The sequence below is a fragment of the Ctenopharyngodon idella genome, chromosome 1 (assembly GCF_019924925.1).
Source record: "Ctenopharyngodon idella isolate HZGC_01 chromosome 1, HZGC01, whole genome shotgun sequence".
In the NCBI taxonomy this organism is placed as follows: domain Eukaryota; kingdom Metazoa; phylum Chordata; class Actinopteri; order Cypriniformes; family Xenocyprididae; genus Ctenopharyngodon; species Ctenopharyngodon idella.
The window spans coordinates 21,730,567-21,751,398 of record NC_067220.1 but is presented as its reverse complement, the minus strand read 5'-3'; the positions used below and the strand labels follow the sequence as shown (position 1 = coordinate 21,751,398).

The 20,832-nt window shown below is 38.4% G+C and overlaps 1 protein-coding gene across 4 annotated transcripts in view; it reads left to right on the top strand.

The window, feature by feature from the left end:
- The window catches only part of fbxw7 (F-box and WD repeat domain containing 7), a 169,430-nt gene that overhangs the window by 131,943 nt on the left and 16,655 nt on the right, over window positions 1-20,832 (top strand). For 3 of the 4 annotated variants that reach the window (XM_051893948.1, XM_051893939.1, XM_051893965.1), the window contains 6 exons: window positions 10,893-10,960; window positions 12,755-12,893; window positions 15,263-15,397; window positions 16,279-16,402; window positions 16,537-16,673; window positions 17,984-18,097. In XM_051893948.1, coding sequence (XP_051749908.1) covers window positions 10,893-10,960; window positions 12,755-12,893; window positions 15,263-15,397; window positions 16,279-16,402; window positions 16,537-16,673; window positions 17,984-18,097 — 717 coding nt within the window. Of the gene's footprint in view, window positions 1-6,684; window positions 6,941-10,892; window positions 10,961-12,754; window positions 12,894-15,262; window positions 15,398-16,278; window positions 16,403-16,536; window positions 16,674-17,983; window positions 18,098-20,832 lie in introns of those variants that run through there. The other variant, XM_051893957.1, reaches the window with a different exon arrangement.

Sequence of the window (20,832 nt, the reverse complement as noted above, 5' to 3'; positions counted from 1 at the left end):
GAATATCAACAATTGCAGTGGCACTAGAATGCATTGGTTTACAAATCCATATGCACATGCTCTGAGCAGACCCTAGGCAACTGTCTTTAGAAAAAAACATCATACAAACTTTATTCATTTTGTGGCGTTTCCCTGTCAAGCATTGACATTTCTTCACTAATTGTGTTGACTTCAAGAGACTTGCCTCCCTGTCTTTGGAAATTGATTTAGATGTAGAAGTTTTACATCCTTGACTTAGTTTCAGAGTAGGGTAAGTAATACAATTTGGTCTTCAAACTTCATTCAAAAAGGAAAAAGGTTACACTTTCATAGTGTTTCCAGATGACATTGCCGGTTGCTCTTCACATCTCTTTTCTCACGTTACCTACATTTAACACACTTTGAGTGGCCTGAAAATCATATGAAACCAGATCAGGGCAAAGACTTTCTGTGGGAATCTGCTATGTTAAAGGTCACTGCACCTTTGAAGAATCCTGTCTTTCACTGCAACACAGAGGGTCAAAAGTGGAGCTTTTAACAGTTTGTTCTTTCATGTTGTGCAGGACTGACTGCTGCCCTCCTGTTATGGTTCACTTCAAGCTATCAGGGGAGGGGTTAACTTATCATATCTACTCACTGAATTACTATAAGGTCAGCACCTCAGTTTTGTCACATTGAGGTTCTCTAGAACAGGGTGTCCAATCCTGCTCCTGGAGGGCCAGTGTCCTGCAGAGTTTAGCTCCAACATGCCCCAACAAGTTTGCTTGGAAGTTTCTAGTGATCCTGAAGGTTCTTATTAGTTCATTCAGATGTGTTTAATTAGGATTTGAGCTAAACTCTGCAGGATAGAGGCTTTCCAGGAGCTGGATTGCACACCCCTGCTCTAGAATCAAAATCTATCGCTGTGTAAGGCAATGCCTTAGGCTCCTTTCTCTGTCCTAAAGAATGTTGACAAACCAGTCTGTGACCAGTCGGTAACAGTTACTATTACTGAAATCATGGAGAGCTTCACTTCACAAACAGCTGGAAAAATAAAGTTGTAGCCACTGTCCCCACTAATTACCCAACATTACAACTACATGCAGAGTAAAATTACAGTCCCCATATAGGAAAACAACACCTGGATTTTTTTTGTAGCCCTCTTTCCTGATGTTTTAAAAGGATTGACCACAAGCTCCCTTCTTTTTTTTGGCCTTAAGACTTTAAAGTTCTGTTCTTGATGGTAGATATGGAACAACTCTTTGGAGCTTAGCAGAAAATGCCTTCCCTTTTCTGTTGCTAACAAACAACAGTCTCTATTTAGATTTTATTGCATGATTAACCACATTTGAGTCAGTATGTTTGCAAAGAATTTATGACCGTTATATTGCAAGATAAGGTTAGCGCAAAGGTCAGTGAACATATATGCTTGTATATTTTAGTTCTTGAAGCAAATAATATATTTGCATGTATGACCCCATAAACGTAATTGATTCTGCCTATGTAGGGTGTACATGTTATACTAAATGGCACTCTGCTAATTGAGGAAAAACCTGTGCATTAGACCATGATAATATTGTCCCATCTCTCATAAAGGAATTGAAGAGTTAAGAGGCCCATTTATATTCATTTTGATTGTAATCATTTTAAAAATGTAAGAAGTTTCAGTTTCTGGATCTTATTTAGAGAATATTTTGTAATATTTGTTACATTGCATTTGCGTTTACATCTCCATCTCAGGTTAACTGATTTTTCCTAAAATCACAGATGTCACTTCCCTCTACTCTTCTGTGCTTTGCACACATCTGATTTAATTTACTCAGCATTGTTGTTTATCCAATCCCTAAATTGGACAGTGACCCTACGTTGTCTCTGTGTATCATTCCATCTCATCATTCACCCACCCATGTGTGATGCTGCCTGAACGTCATTCGTCATGACCCAATCAAACGTGATGGATCAGGGTCTTATTGTCAAGTTGGAGGCTAAATGCCCGGGTCAGGAGCAGATGGTGTCATTGTGCTTCGTAGGATGCGGCAGTCCGCAGGCGAATTCATTAACCTCGATGTCATCTGGCCGATTGGAATGTGCGTTTGCTCGCTTTGCACCGGTTGCCCATTCACGGGGAGGACACTGCCTGTCCTCCATTTTCTTTTCTATAAGGGAAAAATAGTACAAAATGTCTAAATAATGTTTAGGAATGCTTTGATGCTTTAAAGTTTTATTTCAAGTTTCTTAACACTGACATTTAAATTTTCATGATTTTTCATTTACTTTTAAATGATTCAGGGTCAGTGACTGAATGAAAGTATGAAAGAAAATGATTTTTTTATTAAATGAAAAATCTAGTTTAAAATGAATGTGCCAAGTTCTTAGAGTTCTTAAAGTAATCTTTGTGTTCATGTTGGTTGACATTTTTACATCCTAAACTCCCATGTCATATTTTAAATTGATCAAATTTCAAATAATCTAATATTTTAACAAACTGAGGATTTTCAAGGGTCCTCTCTATCAAATGTACTAGCTGTTTTAGCATCCACATTTTTACAAGCTGTCCTCCTGTTTGCAGCCTGTTCTTGGCATTTTGCCTGCTTGATTTGTGATAGAGTCTTAAGAAATTAACTTTTTCTTGGAACCTGTAGTGCTGCTTCACTAAAAAAAAAAAAAATAACATTGTTGTGGGCCATCTATCATGTGTCTGGCAGGTCTTGTTGCTTTAAGCATATCTATATATTATTCTAAAATCCATGAAATTGGGAGATAACAAAATGGGCTTTACAACCCAAGTTTTCCCAGGAAAGCACCTGTTTTTTTGCGGCTGCATGTCAGGGAAAGCCTCTCACCATGGACTCGGTTAATTTTCCACTGTGAATGCGGAGGGGGTCAGAGTCTCTTCAAAAGACACGGGCAGGACCTTCTCACATGCCATGCATTCCTATCTGCTGTGTAAAGTTTAAGAGGGTTTTTGTCTGCGAAGGCAAGAGAAAGAGCTTTATACACACAAACTCCCAGTCCCGTGACCCCCAACCCCCCAACATACATACACACTCCAGTTTGTTTAGGATTGCCATGGTGATGTTCTAACAGCCGTGAAATGTGTCATCATCACACCTGTATCTCAGGTTAATTCCAACAAAATACAATGTTTGCCATTTATGAAGGACAGAGATAAGTGTCACCAAGTTTATCTTAATACATTTTTTTTTTCTCCATTTAGTGGACTTTGTTGCCAAGGTTATTGCCGTAACGGCGAGTTTCATTGGCTTCAGGACACAGATTCATTGGAACTTGTGTAAGATGAAGAGTTTTTTCCTAGCAATTCATCAACAAATTGCTTGGAAACTTTTGACAGGTGCAATTTTGTCCCTAACACTGGGTCGCAGTAACTCCCCCTGCACAACAGTATCACTGCACCTGAAAAGATTAACTCTATATTATTTGTATTTTTAAGTGCAAGGAGAACAAACAAAGGAAGGGACCTGCATTTTTTGCAATAAGTCTAAACCCACAAGGTTTGTTTCCCAGTACTTACCTTCTTTTCAAGCATATTCTCACTGCTTGCAATGCTGAACAACCGCACACGTTGTAAATAAAATTCATTAATACAATTTCATATACCTGCACTTTCATTATCTGGATGAGGCAACAGGGTTATACTCTAAATGGATTTCTCTGAGAATCAGTCTCAATGGGGCAGATTAGGATGTTGATTCGAAAGTGGTTGTTAAATCTGCTAGCTCAACTAACAAAATGGTTGCTTGTAGCCTTAACTCAGTTTGGTGTTATTTGGAGCACCTAGCCCTTGGCAGTCAATTGAAGGTACTTGATGCCATGCTGATTGTTTCACAAGTAGATGCCCTATTAATCCTGTGCTGTTTCCTTTGTAATTAATGTCAGGCAAATGGCAGAGATTACATTTGCTAACACTTCCTTGATACATTCCCTCTTTTTTTTTTTTTTTTTTTTTTTTTTTTTCCTCTCTCCATTTGCCTTGATTAGGCTTTAATGAGCATTGTAACACCAACCACAGTCCCTTGAGATTTGTTTAGTCTGGCTTCATCACACTTGCCGGCTTGTTTGATCTGAACCCTTTTTGTGGAAGTGTAATGAAATGGTTGGGGTTGAAGCATGGCAACCACTGATTGGTTCAACATGACTGTTCTGAGCTCCAGTGCTGATAGATGGAAGACATGGCCTGCTACCTGTGAACAAAAGCCACAACACAGAAACTTTGGGTTGTTTGTGCTGATAAAGGGTTAGTTCACCCAAAAATGAAAATAATGTCATTTATTACTCACCCTCATGACGTTCCAAACCTGTAAGTCTTTCATTCATCTTCGGAACACAAATTAAGATATTTTTGATGAAATCCGATGGCTCAGTGAGGCCTCTATTGCCAGCAAAGTCACTGAACCTCTCAAGATCCATAGGGGTACTAAAGACATATTTAAAACAGTTCATGCGAGTACAGTGGTTGCGAGAATACTTTTTGTATGCCAAAAAAAAAAAAAAAACGACTTTTCAACAATATCTAGTGATGGCCAATTTCAAAACACTGCTTCGAAGCTTCACAAATCTTTTGTTTCAAATCAGTGTTTCGGATCGCGTATCAAACTGCTGAAATCATGTGACTTCGGTGCTCTGAACCACTGATTCGGATTTAATCAAATGACATAATAAATGACAATTTTCATTTTTGGGTGAACTAACCCTTTAAGCTTCAGTGAATGTTTTCAGTTTGAAATCTGAGTTTGTGTCATGAAAATGTAATTTTAAGTGCTAAAGAACACTAAGTATTTCTCATGGCTGTCTGTTAAGCAGTCAGGGTGGTTCAGTATAGGCATCAGTGAGGTGTCTGTGGGACATGTCTCGGCTTGTTCAGTGAGTCACAGGAACAAAACAGACAACAAGCAGTCACCTCTTTGTCACCTCTTTTATCTTTTGTTTGAATTGTTCAGAATTATCTTGAAACCTAAACAGAAGAGCACCACAACCAGGTATCTGATTTTTAGAGAACCCTTTTTTCTCACATGGTTGTTTGTAGGTAACACTACAATATGTTTTTATAAGTTAAAGTTAGTTTGTTATTACAATAACTATCATTAATAACTAAAAATGAGCAATACATCTGTTATAGTATGTGTTAATCTTTGTTAAAGTTAGTTAATTAATTGTCAGTTCATTTTAGCTAAGGTCCATTAAATATTTACAGATACCACTTTTGATTTTAATAATGTATTAGTAAATGGTGAAATTAACATTAAGCTTATATATAATATAAGCTTTAGAAGTATTTTTTTTATTGTTTATGTGAACTAATGTAGTTAACAAATGGAACCTTACTGTAAAGTATTACCAAATCTTCTTTACTAGTTTGCTGCTTGCTTTTGACAGAGTTATCAGTTTATTTGCATGACCTATTTGTTCTGGTTGTGGTTTTTGCTCCTCTGCACACTAAACTCTGCACACCTGTGTAGTTTAGTGTAGATATTATTTGAAACCTATTTAAGGTCGAATTTTTTTAACAACCTTTGTGTGTCTGTATACGCTTGGGCGATCTTTAATCATGCAGTCCACACAAAACCACCCCGAGTGCCAAATACCACCTGCTCAGTCTGACGGAAATAACAAGAGGAGGGGCCGCCAATCGTCTTCAGCGGCTGAGGGGTGGGCTCAGGATCCGCAACAAGTGGAAGGCGTGCACCACCCAGTTTCGGTTGAATATAATCTCAGGCTCTTCCCCTTTCGTCCTCTGGCTTTATGTACAGCCCAGTTCACTGAGCTGCATCATTCACTTCCTCATCTGCAGAAAACCTGTCATCTGATCCCTGCGTATAACCAGTGTATCCTCCTGAGAGCCAGCAATTCATTTCTGTCCATTTTTGTTTTGTTAATAACATAATACAATTTATTACAGGGCTCTCTTTAATACTTGAATCTAGTTTGTCAATTGTAGCAAATGTCATATTATAAATAATGACAGTTGTCCAGGGCAATGCTATTTTAACTGACCACTCATTTGGGAAATCTGTTTCCTACATTGCCGTCTCTCTGCTGTCTCTCTCAAGCAAGTTAATAAATGAATTTCAGCTCAAATCAATATTTTATGTCTATTTCTGTAAGCAGCCGTGTAATAAGCAGAATAATGTACCGCCAGCCAGTCATTATCACAAAATAAACAACAAAGTTGATCAGAATGCTGATGCAAAGCTGAGAATGAGAATGACAACTCTGCGGTCTCCTGTTACTGTGTAATAAAATAATTTTAATTTAAATGAATATTTAATGTATGGTAATTTCAGAAGCAGCATTGTAAGATGGGATAATATAAGGCAGCATAGCCCACTTCAAAGTTATTCCAAACTCCCTTCATTTTGATGAGGTCCTGATCAAATGGCTTATTTTTTTCCCCTCTCCATCCCAGTATTAAACCTGGTGTATCCTTTAATGTTTTTTTCTGTCATTAAAAATTGATGTAATTTTAAAATAAGAAATATATATTTATATTAATGTTTAATAAATAAAAATATATGGTAGTCCTATGCGTTTTATATAGACTCTCAAACCAAACCTTATTTAGGTAATTAATAAAGAGTAATGTAAAGTCCAGGTTTTTGTACTGGATGTCAGGAAGAGGGGAGGTTCTGAACAGGGAAGGGTCTCTCTCTTTCTCTCTCTCTCTCTCTCGCTTTCTCTCTCTCCCCTCCCCTCCTGTCTCTCTCCTTCTGCTCGCTCAGTCAGTCCGCTCAGAGGACGGTCAAAGAGACAGACGGGCGGGTCGTTGGATTCTTCCTTTCGGCTTCATATGCATCCGTCCGTGGATGAGTATGTCCCTGTCGGATCTATCCGGGATTAATAGAGCCCTTATCGCGCAGATATATTTCCATAAATTCTTCATCGACTCTCAGTGAATCACAGCCGGATTATCGTCATCACCATCACCATGGGTTTCTACGGCACTTTAAAGATGATCTTCTATAAAGTGAGTAAACGCCGATATTTGTGTTGGATGCACTGCGGCTTTTATATCGATAACGGCCATCCGCCTTCTTTCAAGGGGCTCGCTTTAATACCCCATCAACGCTGACGCGACGCGACAGGAACGCTCCCATTATAAATCAGAGAAGTGGTGTACACTGCAAGCGCGTGATGTCGATTCGTACAGCGCGATGTGTAATATTCAAATACGATGCGCGCGCGTGCAATGTACACAGCTTCGTTGATTATAATGTCAGCGTTCGGGTTTGTCGCGTCGCGCTCTGACCGCGTACACGGGTATATCGGCGCTCGTCTTTAAGGGTGCGTCGGTGAAATATGCGACTGTTCTTACGGCCACTGCGGAAAAATCTCCAGCTGACATAGAGAATCACCTTCTGTGATATTCATTCACTTGAACCTATAGTTTAAGTCTCCTTTTCAAGAGGCTCATACATAGAAATGGATGTGATGCACTTGATTATGGGGTGGGTTTGAAGAACATAGGCTCCATCACTATGTTTCTTCACCATCTGCCCATCCTAACACAAACATACTGCACCTGCGCTCCCTACATCATACATATCTATCCATCCCCTATACTACATCTTAAGGAGCGCTGCATCCTCCTTAGCCTTATTTACTTGTAAATCTGATTTATTGGATCTTATATAAGAGTTAACCGCTTTTTGATGCTTAACTGACTCTTATTTGATAGTTCAAATGAGTATGATGCTATCGTATTTCTTCCTGCACCATTCAGTAACAGTAAACCTGTTGGTAATATTTTGTGCTTTGCAGTTATGTAGCCTGATATGCAGCAGAAACCCTACTTGGACTGCTTTACTGTTATTGTAGCCATGTTGATATGTAACGTACAGTCACTTCGGTGTTGTGATATGTGAATGATTTTGTAAGGGAGTCGTGTCAGTGTGGTAAAGCATCATCTTCTGCGCTGCCTGTTGAAGGGTGTGTATCCTCCACTGGCTGGCGGCATCAGACCACCCTACAGTGATTGGGTCACTGTGTCATTGCTTTTGACGGAGGAAACCGAGCCACATCTGGCACAAAGCGCACACTTTATGATTTTAAATTTGAGTGAAATGAATGTTTTAAATCGGAGAGCTTATCAGAAGCTTGCAGTCACTGCAGTTTTCAGAGTGTCCTCTGATCAGAACGAGTAAACTGCAGTGACGCTGACGGGTGCTCCCAGCAATCTTGTTAATTGTTTGTTTATAAAGACAAAACTCTTTCGAGATGTTTGATGGTCTTAGAATGTGAAAATATATCATGCAATCCCTTAAATGATAACCTTCATGATGCTCAGTTCCTGACATTCTCTTAGTTTCTGTTCCATAATTTTTTATGATTGTTAGGGTCACATTTGTGAAACTTATAGTCTAAAATGCAAGAAGTTCAGCTACATATGCAGTCATGACCGTTCCTAAATAATTGCCAAAATGAAAAGCCAGGTTATTCATTCATAAATCACAGGATTTATTCACTAAAACAGGTTATTTGCCAAGACTGCACCGGTTTCCATGAACACAAGCATTCCTGTTAACCACAGACCAAGCCATTTTTGCTCTGTGGTGTCAGACACGGAGAATGATTACACAGTGACTCATCTAAAATCAGATGGCTCTCGCTGTGAACCCTAGAGAAAAGCGACAGTCTAATCCACTCAGTGAAGTGAATGTATAACTAAGCAAATGAATGCTTTCACATTATTTTGTGTTAAGTGCTTTTTACCAAGTAGGCTTGACAGGTTTAGGTATTAGTAGTGATTAGCAAATGTGGCATTCCCAGCGTGTTTTGTGTTTACACATTCTCATGGAGTAACCGAAGAGCGTCTTAACACTTTCGAACACACACTGGCACTTAAGCAGTTGCACTTTCATACATCTTCAGTGTCATGCCATCCTTTTACTATCTTATCATCTTCGTTCATGCATATTTGCTCGCACACCCTGCCTGTCCTATCTGTTTGACTACCTTTGCGGTGAGATCACTGACTGAGGAATCCGCTACGGGTGGGTCTAAACTGATTCTTGCCATGCTGTCCACTAAAAACAAAAATAGTTGGTTTAGAAAAGGGTTAATAAATAAATGGAAATGTGTTCTGAAAATATACAATATACTTTAATTTTCAAATTATTTTGGGGTTTTTAGAAATATAAATTCCCCCCAAATCGCGTATCCTGACGCCGGGCCTGGATTTTGGTCTTGATGTTGCATTTCATGAATGTTTTTGCAGTACTTCAGCTTTTTTCCCCTCATTTACTGTGAATTTCACAGCATGTGGTCCCTTCAGAAATCCAGACAGAGCTTCATTATCAGACACACCCTTCAGCTCAAACCTCAAGTGTATTAAACACCTGACTTGTCTGACATTAGATCAGTTGCAGCAAATGTGATCATGCAAATGTTTTATTGGTTTCACGTAAATATCAGATCAATGAATGGCAGTTTTACTGTAAACTAAAATAAATTAGCTACAAAAATGTAAACCGTGAGCATGACGATCTTAACCCAGAAATTTCTATGGTTGTCTCAACACCATGAAATGTCACAAATGTTTTAAGCATAGAAATGCACTGATATTACCATTTTGGCTGATAGCGATTATGTAAGTAATTTTTTTTCATGCGATGGCAATGGCAGATATTTTGTTTATATAAAAATTAATTACTAGAATTAATTGTTTTAAAATGCTTCAGGCATCAACTCGTAATACAGTATGAAAATGTAATATTCATTTTGATATTTGCTGAAGATTACATTTATCATTTTTACATACAGTAGTAGTAATAGTAGTCTCTTATGCTTAAGGCTGCATATATTAGATCAAAATATAGTAAATACAGTTGTGAAATATTATATTAACGTGACAGCTGTTACATTTTTTTTCAAGATTAGAAAGTTCAAAAGAAAATTGTTTATTTGAATCATCCGTTCTGAATAATAAAATCTCATTTAAATGCGTTTTGTCATTGCCGGGTTTATTGAATCAGACTTTTTTCCGTTGTTATTAGCATATTGTTGTACACGTAAGCACTCTGAATGAATTTAATAGTTTCAGACCTGTTATTAAGCATTGGGATGGTACATAACAGCGTTGTAAACTGTACAGTATGTGCTTATTTCAGTAGTGAAAATCTTTACTCATCACTGTTAATTTCTGCTCACATCCTTAATGACTCTCAAACCCTTGGCACAGCACAATGATTCATAATTTGGAGTCTATCACTGAGCTTCTCCTGAAAGTGAACTGCACAGATTCACTGGCAGCTCTGTACCCTCCTAAAATAGTTTTATTCAAATGTGCTTTAGGACCTCATTGTGTTGAGGACACTGAACCCTTGTTTTTCCAGAGTAGATGCTCCGTAGCCAGGCACCAACTATGCAGCAAAACCAGGGCCATTTCAGCCTGTGCAGGGGGTGGGTGACATAGAAAGAGACAGTGAAGCATAGGGTTAGTAATTTTTTTCCTTTGAGCCCATATAAATTTAGGCTGTTGTGAAAGCACAGCTTGTCACGCCCACACAGATGTGTGTTTGTGTGTATGTGGCCCCCTTTCCAACTCCTCTGAGGGGTGTGCACGTCTATCCCATACACCTCTTTGAAGACTCACATGACAAGCGTTAGCATCAGCTGTCAGACTTTATCTTTTCTGTGCCATGTCACTATAAAGTGGACATGACCTTCCTTCCTCTGGCCTACATTTAGTGGTGAGGGAACTAGCACAATACCCAACACAATCTCTAGTACAAAACCAGACTCGCTCAGTAACAAAGGAAGGAACACAGGTGGCACTCAGTAGCATGTGGTTTTAAACAGGTTAAGGAATGCTGCCTCTCATTACTTGCAAATTGCTTTGTTGTTTGTTTATGCTGTCATTATTGTCTTTCCCTCTACAAACCCAAACTAACCAGCACCCCTCATTCTCTTTGTTGCAGATGAAGAGAAAGTTGGACCATGGTCCCGAGGTTCGATCTTTCCCTTCAGGAAAAAAGCCCTGTCCAAGGTAAAACTTTCACCACCTTACCTGAAATTTGCTAAATGTTTTTAGCCTGTTGTATTAAACTTTAGTGAGCACATCTACCAAATAATACTGGTAAACATAATTGTAAATACCTTGGTGAGAATAAGTGACTTTCAAAACATTAAAAGATTTTACGATCCCAAAACTTTTGAATGGTAGTGTATATATATATTTTAATGTTTGAAAACCCCCAATTAGCCAAGTTTTCATTCACATTTTTATGCAAATTTTGGGATATCACATAAAAAAATGCTGGATTTAAACACTAAGATAAAAAAATGAGATGGGGGAAAAAAAGTCACATTTACTGAATAAATTCCTTGATATGCATCAAAAATTTAATGTGACACTGCCTAAGTTCACGTGTCATTGAATAATTTGCTCAGATGTTTGGCTACAATTTCCTCCTACTGTCTGACGCACTGTCATAAGACGTAAGGAATCTGCTTGATGTTTGCGTTATGTCCGCACACTTTAAAATCACAAGTTTTCAATAATAAAAGGGCCACGGTGTCTTCCCTAGTAGTTTTGCATAAATTTAATTGGAAGTGACAATTTTGTTCTTTTGAAGACATGGGATGAAAACATAGCGCTTTTTGTGCGCAATTCCCTTTTTCAAATTAAATTCACAATTAGGATAGACACAGCTATTTAAACTTCTTTTTTGCTGCCTTGCAAGAGCTATATATATATAGGAAATGCAAATCTAGCTTAATTTTGGTGTCGCTAATGGTTCAGAAATGACACCCAGTCACTCCAAAACATGGAATCACCACCTGAGAGGTTCCTTAGTTGGCAAACCCAAGCTCAGCAGTCAGCTCTGACGAGTATTCATGCCTTATTGTCAAGACGCAGGTGTTCTCCTGGTTTATACTAGAATAGTACATGGCCAACCAGGCAGCAGTTGCGCGCTGGGTAATTGAAGCATCTTGGCATCTCGGTCTCAAATCCCATTAAATATGAATCCATAATGAAACAGACCTCACTATGTGCTAGCCTGTACTCTTCCCGCTCTCCTTCTCATCCATTCGTTTCTTGCACCGGAGAAGGTATCCACAGATAAGCAGAATGCAAGGAAGGAGTGCTGAATTGTCTTTTTGGTGTTAGTGTAGGGCCCCTGAGACATAGAAATGCAGTAAGGACTGCTGACATGGGACAACTTTTAGTGTTCCTTTCTCACCGCAAGTGGAAAAAGGAATGTGCTTCAGTTGTTAATAGTTTGCATACATTATGCTTTTGAGCACAGTTTTACATGGACTCTATAATAATGAAATGAAACAGGAAAGGGTTTCCATGAATGAAACAAAGATGAATTCAGACATCTGAATGAATCAGTTTGGGGCAGGTGGTTGAATGTAATCATGCCGAGGTAAATGGTAATGTTGTCCGATGTTGGACCACAACAGCGGCTCAAGTGGACTGTAGTGCTCATCTGGCACCGATTCAGTCCACATTCACCACTTTGGTTTTGGCCGTAATCCTCACACCATTGTTCTGAAATAAAGCCTCAGATTTTCATAGTTGCTTCATCCACAGTACATTCAGTGAACCATTTTGTTTTCACATCTTCCATAAACTACAGGCTTGCACTGTATCATTGTTAAATTACTACAATACAGATGTCTCCTGTCAGAGTGAATAGTTATAAATTCTTCACCAGAATGCCCTTTACAAATGTTATAATTTAGTGTGTTTTAAATTGTCTTTTTCCCACTCTTGAAGTCTAATTAGTTTTCCTCTCTTTTTATCCTTCTCTCCTGAACCCTCACTGAACAGTCCCACAGGACTGCCGTACCCAGCCACTCCCACCACATTTGGGGGCTTGCGAGCGGTCAACGGACAGGGTCAGCAGAGACGGCGTATCACATCCATCCAGCCCCCCACGGGCCTGCAGGAGTGGCTCCGCACCTTTCAGGTGAGTTCAACCAAACAATTTAAGTCTTTTTCTCACAAGACCTGCCAGAGGGAGTTAACCAGGTGCACTATCGCTGCTGGTGTGAAGAAAATGGGGGACTAAAACCTTAATTATGGTAAAATCACTCTAGCACACTTGTCTAGGTATTTCATTTTTTTAATAAATATAAGAGACCATAGTTTAATACACATTTACTATTATTATTATTATTATTATTGTTATTATTGTTATAATAAAATATTTATTAGTAATAATAACAAACACATTGCTTTTATTATTATTAACAACTCTTCTGCCAATTATTTCGGTTCCTTAGCCTACCTGTAGTCTGTTTATGGTTGCTGGTGAACATAGATTTCAAAAAGCATTAATAAAGAATTTAAATCACAGATGTTCATATTTTGGCCATTTTATGGCGGCTTCAAATGTGATAATCAAAATTTAGAGATTGTTTGTTTATGAGCATCATGTTACTACTGAGCCCCGCACATGACTTGCATGTAAAACTTCATTCCCATGAATTATTCATTCGTTCCAAGGAATTTGAGTTAAGTCAAGGGAATGAATTGTCAATTCGTGGCTATGATATCTTGCTTTTTTTTTCTCCCTGCGTTTCAACTAAATTAAAATAAGGAAATGAGTTATTACAGCGTGGCCATGATTTAACTAAAATGAGGCAATGTTTTAAACTTAAAACATGTCCATGAATAAATCTGTGGGACTCTGTACTGTACCTTGACAACACCTGCTGAGAAACACAACTTTTTCTGCAGTCTGGTTTTACGCTATTAATTAGTGCTGGTACTAAGATCTGACAGAATCCTAAACTAGATATTTAAGGACATGCAGCCGTTACAAGTTTGTAACTATGTACATCCTTGTCATATCCATCTTACTAAAACAACCATTCAAGCCTCAACAGAAAGCGGAGGCTCCACCTCAGTCCGTGTTTGCTCTGCTTTACAGATAATTACAGGCTTGATCAGTCCTCAGGCTTAACGAAGCTGCTCTGGCATGAAATAGCACCTGTGTTGTCTGAAAGGATGAAGAAGCTTCCATCTAATGCTGAAAGTTTCACCTAAGATGTTCTTGCTGCTTCCGAATTAATTTTGAGAGTCATGCTAGATTTCCGTTAACTCAAAGCCTTTATTAAAAGTGCAGTTGGGAATTTGCACATGACGTCAAAGGCAAGTCATTAAATAGTGTCTCAGGAGAGAATCAACAGTTTTGTACAAAATCCTCTTAATTGTGGTCTGTCTATGCATTTACACAGTGGGTTCAGAAATGATTTTGCTTGTTTGCTCAGTCAGTGGTTCCTGTCCTGAGTTATTGTAAGGCTTATTTCTGGAGGTGCAAATGACACTCGGTATCCCTATGAGTCAGCAGCTTCAGTATTGCTTGCGTGATTCACATTAAATGTCTCATTTCTGCATTCTACAGTGGAAGCCTGTGGTGATATATCTTGGTGGCAGTTCTGTGTGTTCAGGGTTGAAGTTGAATTAGAATTGCAACCTTGTCATTTTTGTATGTTTGGAGTTCTGACAGTCATGGAAAACTTTACAGGAATTTTAAATATTTTATTTTGGAAAAGTTAACCTTAAAGTCATGGTAATAACTACAATTAATCTGAAATTGCTCTTTGTAAATCTTAAGAAATCACAAATGTTGTTGAAAAGTAATGGAAATTCAGTGATAAAGTTTGGGAAGCCTGTATCTCAAGATTAGTTGAATTAGTTGGCTTCAATTAAAGAACCGACACAATTGAACATTTGAATGAGACTTTTGCTCAACTGTTTAATTGTATCTCATTAGTTGGAGTTGTTAAAAGTGTCAGTTGTGCTTGCATAAACACATATAGACATAAACCAGCCTGCAACAACAATGCTGAGTTCCCCAGCTGAAGCGTTTCAGCAGTAAATTAACGGTGCTTTACCTCCCCATAGTCCTCTTCTGTACATCCCTCTTCCATCATAAACATCCCTGAGCAATCCTCCTCCCTCATTTGATGCGCTTCAGAGCGGAATGACTTTGGCACAATCTCTCTGGTGCAGCACGTCCTCACTGAGAGCGAATTAAGTTCTGAACACCATGAGATCAGCGAAACATTTTATTCAACTGGATCAAGTTGACCGCCGCTTAATATGGAGAGAACAAACCCTGGGAAGTTTCCAACAGCCCCAAGACATGAAGTCTGTTCCATTTGACTCACAAGAACCTTCTTGGTTCCGTTCATGCCAGAAGTTACCATTTTAGGGAATAGTTTGCTGCAGTATACCCGGTGCATTGCCAGTTCTAACTGAAAGCTTTAAATGTAAACGTGCACACATTCTATATATGTTCTCGGTTACATGTGCTGACATGTGTTACAGAGCTGGAGTGGCCCAGAGAAGCTGCTTGCGCTGGATGAGTTGATTGACAGCTGTGAGCCCACGCAGGTGAAACACATGATGCAGGTGATCGAACCACAGTTTCAAAGAGACTTCATCTCACTGCTGCCCAGAGAGGTAAATATAACCCCAAAATCACTCATCTAAGGTATTATGAAAAGTTCTTTCTTTTCTCAGAATGACTGAAAATAATGAAAACAAAACACTGATTTTCTCTTTATTTTAATTTAACCTTATTTCTCTGATATTTGATGGTGGATTTAGAGCAAAGTAGTAGGTGCTGGAGATTAGTTGACACATGTCCTCTCTTACACCTCTTCAGAGAGAGATCACAATTCTCTGTTCAAGAATATAGAGAGGAAACTACCTTGGCACCCCCTCCCTCTCCCTTTTCTCTGCTCTTTTTCTGTCTGTAACGGCAGCCCTCTTCCTTTCATCCTCTCTTCTTCCTGTCGCTGTTTCAGCTTGCCTTTCTTGTTCTCCATCACCTGTCATCTTGTCTCCCTCTTTCCTGGCTCTCCTCCCCATCAAGGTTGTTTTTCTTCTGTGTCAGTGCAGGGTGTGTCTGTCTGCCTGATTGAAGCAGATTGTGGAAAAAGCTCCTCTAGGCTAATACTGTACACACTGTGGAATCTCAGGCAGCAACCTTTGTGATTGATTCCATAAGGAATGGTGGAACTGTTTGGACATGCTGCTCTGTCTTCACTGAGGTCTTTGCAAAATGGCAGCACACTTGACAATGGGAGAACAGGAAAAAAACTGTTGTACTTTGATAATCCACTACTGTGATCAAGACCCTAGTCATTTAATAGGGTTAAAATGGCTGAATGCCCAAACTAAGAATTTTTTTTTTTTTTTTTTTTTTTTTTTTTGAGAGAAATTCAAAAGGCTCTTTTATCCCAATAGTGTCTTAAGCCCTGTTGTAGCCTCACCTTTCTCTAACCGCATTCCTCACCCTCTCCTGATGTTTCTCTCTTTTTGTCTGTCTTGTGTTGTAGTTGGCCTTACACGTATTGTCATTTCTGGAGCCAAAGGATCTGCTTCAGGCTGCTCAGACGTGTCGTTACTGGCGCATTCTAGCCGAGGACAACCTGCTCTGGAGGGAAAAATGCAAAGAAGAAGGTGATTTCACCACTCTCCACAAACTCTGTGACTTTGGAAATTTTTCCATCAGCCACACCTATATCAAATAGTTGCCTGATTGATGCAGTTATAATAGTAGAATCATTCATTGAATCAAAACTTCTGTTTTGCAGGTATTGACGAACCCTTGCACATAAAGAGAAGGAAGGTTATCAAGCCAGGGTTTACACACAGTCCCTGGAAGAGTGCCTACATCAGACAACACAGAATAGACACCAACTGGAGGAGAGGGGACCTCAAATCACCTAAGGTAGTGTGTGTGTGTGTGTGTGTGTGTGTGTGTGTGTGTGTGTGTGTTCACTTTTATTCTCACTCCTCCTTCACGGCTACATTCCTGATGAAGTGGACTTCACTGGATATACACCCGTTTTAAATGAGATTCCAAGTGTTTAGACCCTGTGTCTAAAAAGGCACTGCAAATGGCACGGGGAACAAGTGTACATCGATACATTACAGAAAATATTAAAAAATTAAATATAGAAAATCATTTTTACATTTTATTTTATAAATATATTATTTTAAGTATATATATACAAACACTACCGTTCAATCGTTTGGCATCAGTACTTTTTTTTTTTTTTTTTTTTTATGTATACTTTTATTCTGCAAGGATGCAATAAATTTATCAAAGGTGACAGTAAAGACATGTATAATGTTACAAAAATTTCTATTTTAAATAAATGCTGATCATTTGAACTTTCTAATCCTGAAAAAAAAAGTATCATGGTTTTCAACAATAAAAATGGTTCTTGAGCAGCAAATCAGCATATTAGAATGATTTCTGATTATGTGACTCTGAAGACTGGAATAAGGGTGTCTGAAAATTCAGCTTTGCCACCATAAGAATAAATTACATCTTTAAATATATTAAAATAGAAAACGGTTATTTCAAATTGTAACATTTCACAGTATTGCTGTTTTTACAGTATTTATGATCAAATGAGTGCAGTCTTGGTGAGCATAAGAGACTTCTTTCAAAAACATAAAAAAAATTCTTACTGAGAATGGATGGATGGTTTTGCTTCTATCCCCTTTTTTCCTACATTCATGTTTCTAGTTCCTCATTACTGTAAGGCATAATATTAAATCACTTAGAATTGGCACTCAAACTGATTTTTACTGCTTTCAGTCTTTGTTGCAAATCTAATTTGGAATTCCGTTTGAGAGACACTCATCAGCCAGCCTGTCACCTGGGGCTCAGTCCTGGAACAGATATGAGTGGAAATGTTTAAGAAAACACCTGCACTAGCCTGTAAAGAGCTACTTAAAAGTCCTCTTTAAGGTACAGTGGGTGCAAGAAGAAAAGAAAAAAAAGATTTTTTTTTTTTTATGTACATATGCTTCCGCTGCACCAGAACAACAAAAGCAGTTATTTACCTGACTCGTTTGTTACCATGGTGACCATGAAAATGTCGGTTTTGTTCATATGTGTCAAGTTGAAAGCTGCTGTGCCATTTGCCACATCAGCAGTTTCACATCATCCTCACACGTCACTGAAATACTGCCATTTCTTTTCATTTTGTAATTAATCATCTCTTTCTCTCCTTTGATGATCTCCAGGTGTTGAAAGGCCATGACGACCATGTCATCACCTGTCTCCAGTTTTGTGGAAATCGCATAGTGAGCGGCTCAGATGACAACACGCTCAAAGTGTGGTCTGCTGTTACTGGGAAGGTGAGGTTTTATTCATTTATTTATTTAGCTTTGAAGGTAAAGTCATAATTGTCCAGCAGTGATAAATATTTAAATGTACATAAATTATACATGATTTTTCCCCCCCCCAAATTAAAGAAACGGTATACATGATATTCTGTTGAATATCTGCTGTAAGATTATTACTCTCAGCAGATGATTCTGATTAAAATGAGGCTAAACAAATACTGTTTCATTACCCTTACTTAAAGCCACACTCACACTAGACTTTGATCATGCAAAATTTCTATGGAACAGTTGTAATTTTTTTTTTTTTTTTTTTTAAACAATTCAACATATAATACATCCAAAATGTAAAAATATGCCATCTACTCCACTTTACTGCAACACTACAATCCAGCAGATTTTAAGTTTGCAATTTGAATTCAGCTAAGGGGTCACAGAGTAACATATTAATCTTCTATTAGTCACGTCTTCACGTGAAATGAATTCACAGGGTTATGGGTTAAAATGATTGGCTTTAGTTCTGCTATCAGCATCAATGATGATCATTTGATTATCTCAGTTACCACTGAATCATATTGATCACTCATATATATATATATATATATATATATATACAAGAGACTCTGCTTTTTGCCATTTTCCATAATGTTTGGTGGCTTTGCTTGCATTTTCAAAATGCTATCAGATATGAGGTGTACATGTACATAAATATGCAGCTGACTCCTCTCTGTCCTTTCATTCTCTTCATCTTCTCTCTCGCTCTCTCGCGCTCTCTCTCATGGGAGGTGTGTTTTCATTGAGCATCATTGTACAACAGCACTCACTGCCATCTCAATTCATCCAGAAAACCTGCACATGACCATCTTCATCACTTATTCACGTGAGAATGTGAGAACAGTCATGTTCTATTGAACACTGAGATGATCACCAGCTGCAAACACCCTTTCTTTCTGGCTGACTGTCTCTCTCTCTTTCTCAACTCCATTCTCTGCCATTCCCTCCCTACTGCACTTTAAGGATTCATCGCACTAGCTGATGCTGTGACATGGTCCTTGTGCTGCAAGTTTATGGCAGTTGTAAAAAAATTTGCGCGTGTGTGTGTGTGGTTCACTCATCATGCAGCGCTGCCCTTTCCATCCTGACCTCCATTTTCATCCAGAGTCTAATGAAATCTCTCCTTTTAATGTTCACTATTATAACCGATACTAACACAGGCGTTATCGTCCTCGTTTGTTAGATTTTTCCATCTTCCATCCTCCACGTGACTCTCACTAGTCCGCTTTTCACAGAAGAGGATCTCAGATCATTCCCAAGGTTATCAGCCTTTGAGCTTCTGTAATCAAATCTAGCGTGCATTGATTGGCTCTCGTCTTATCACAGCGGAGACGTGATTGGTGCAGCAGCAACATGCTGTCTGATGAGAGACATCATCGTAACAGATGGCAGATGCGCCATGATTAGGGTCATCGCCGCATATATGGCAGGCTGCCTTTTTGTTCCCATCATGCAGTTCTGTTTGCGGAGCTGTCGAAAAGAAGCACCAGCTTGAAAATGCTTGTAAAGCTTGGATCAACTTCTGTTACCCAGAAATATATCCAAATTCTCTCAAAAAAAGGCTAAAACAGGCAGACATTTGTATTTGTTCGTGTTCATCTGGCCCATGATGGAAAACATAATCGATATGCCAATAATTATTTTTATTGTCAACATTGTAAGTCTACATTACTTGAGATTAATTAAATTACTTGAAATGGGCATTACTTAAATGAATAATCTTAAAGGGTTAGTTCACCCAAAAATGAAATTTCTGTCATTAATTACTCACCCTCATGTCGTCCCACACCCGTAAGACCTTCGGACAACAAATTAAGATATTTTTGATGAAATCCGAGAGGTATATGACTCGTCTATAGAAAGCAATATAATCAATTTCAAGGTCCAGAAAGGTAGTAAAGACATCGTTAAAACAGTCGACGTGACTGCAGTGGTTCAACCTTAATTTTATGAAGGGACGAGAATACTTTTTGTGCGCAAAAACAAAACAAAAATAACTTTATTCAACAATCTCTTCTCTTCCCTGTCATCATCCTTATGCAGGTGACGCAGTAAGCACAGTGCAGGCTTCTGTGTTTACGTCCGAATGCCGGCTCAGTATTGGCCGGCGCTGTTGATGTGAGCAGAACGATGCATGCGTGTGATGCTGACGCAGGAGCCGGCCAATAATGAGTCGGTGTTTGGACGCAGAACCTGGAAGCGCTGAACATAAACAATGAATGAGAATTACACAGAAGAGAAAATATTCTTTAATAAAGTCGTTATTTTTGTTTTGTTTTTGCGCACAAAGTATTCTTGTCGCTTTATAAAATTAAGGTTGAACCACTGCAGTCACGTTGACTGTTTTAACGATGTCTTTAGCACCTTTATGGACCTTGAAAGTGTTGATTTTATATTGCTGTCTATGGATGAGTCATGTACCTCTTGGATTTCATCGAAAATATCTTAATTTGTATAACAAAGATGAACGAAGGTTTTACGGGTGTGGACCGACATGACGGTAATTAATGACAATTTTCATTTTTGGGTGAACTAACCCTTTAAACACAAATATCCAATATCGTAATAAATACCTAATATCAGCTGATAAATGAAATGGCTAAAATAAGTAAATTAAATAGCTAAATAGGTAAATTTTCAATATTTTCAATTAAATATTTAAATTGTTATAATAATATATTTTTAATTGCTGATTT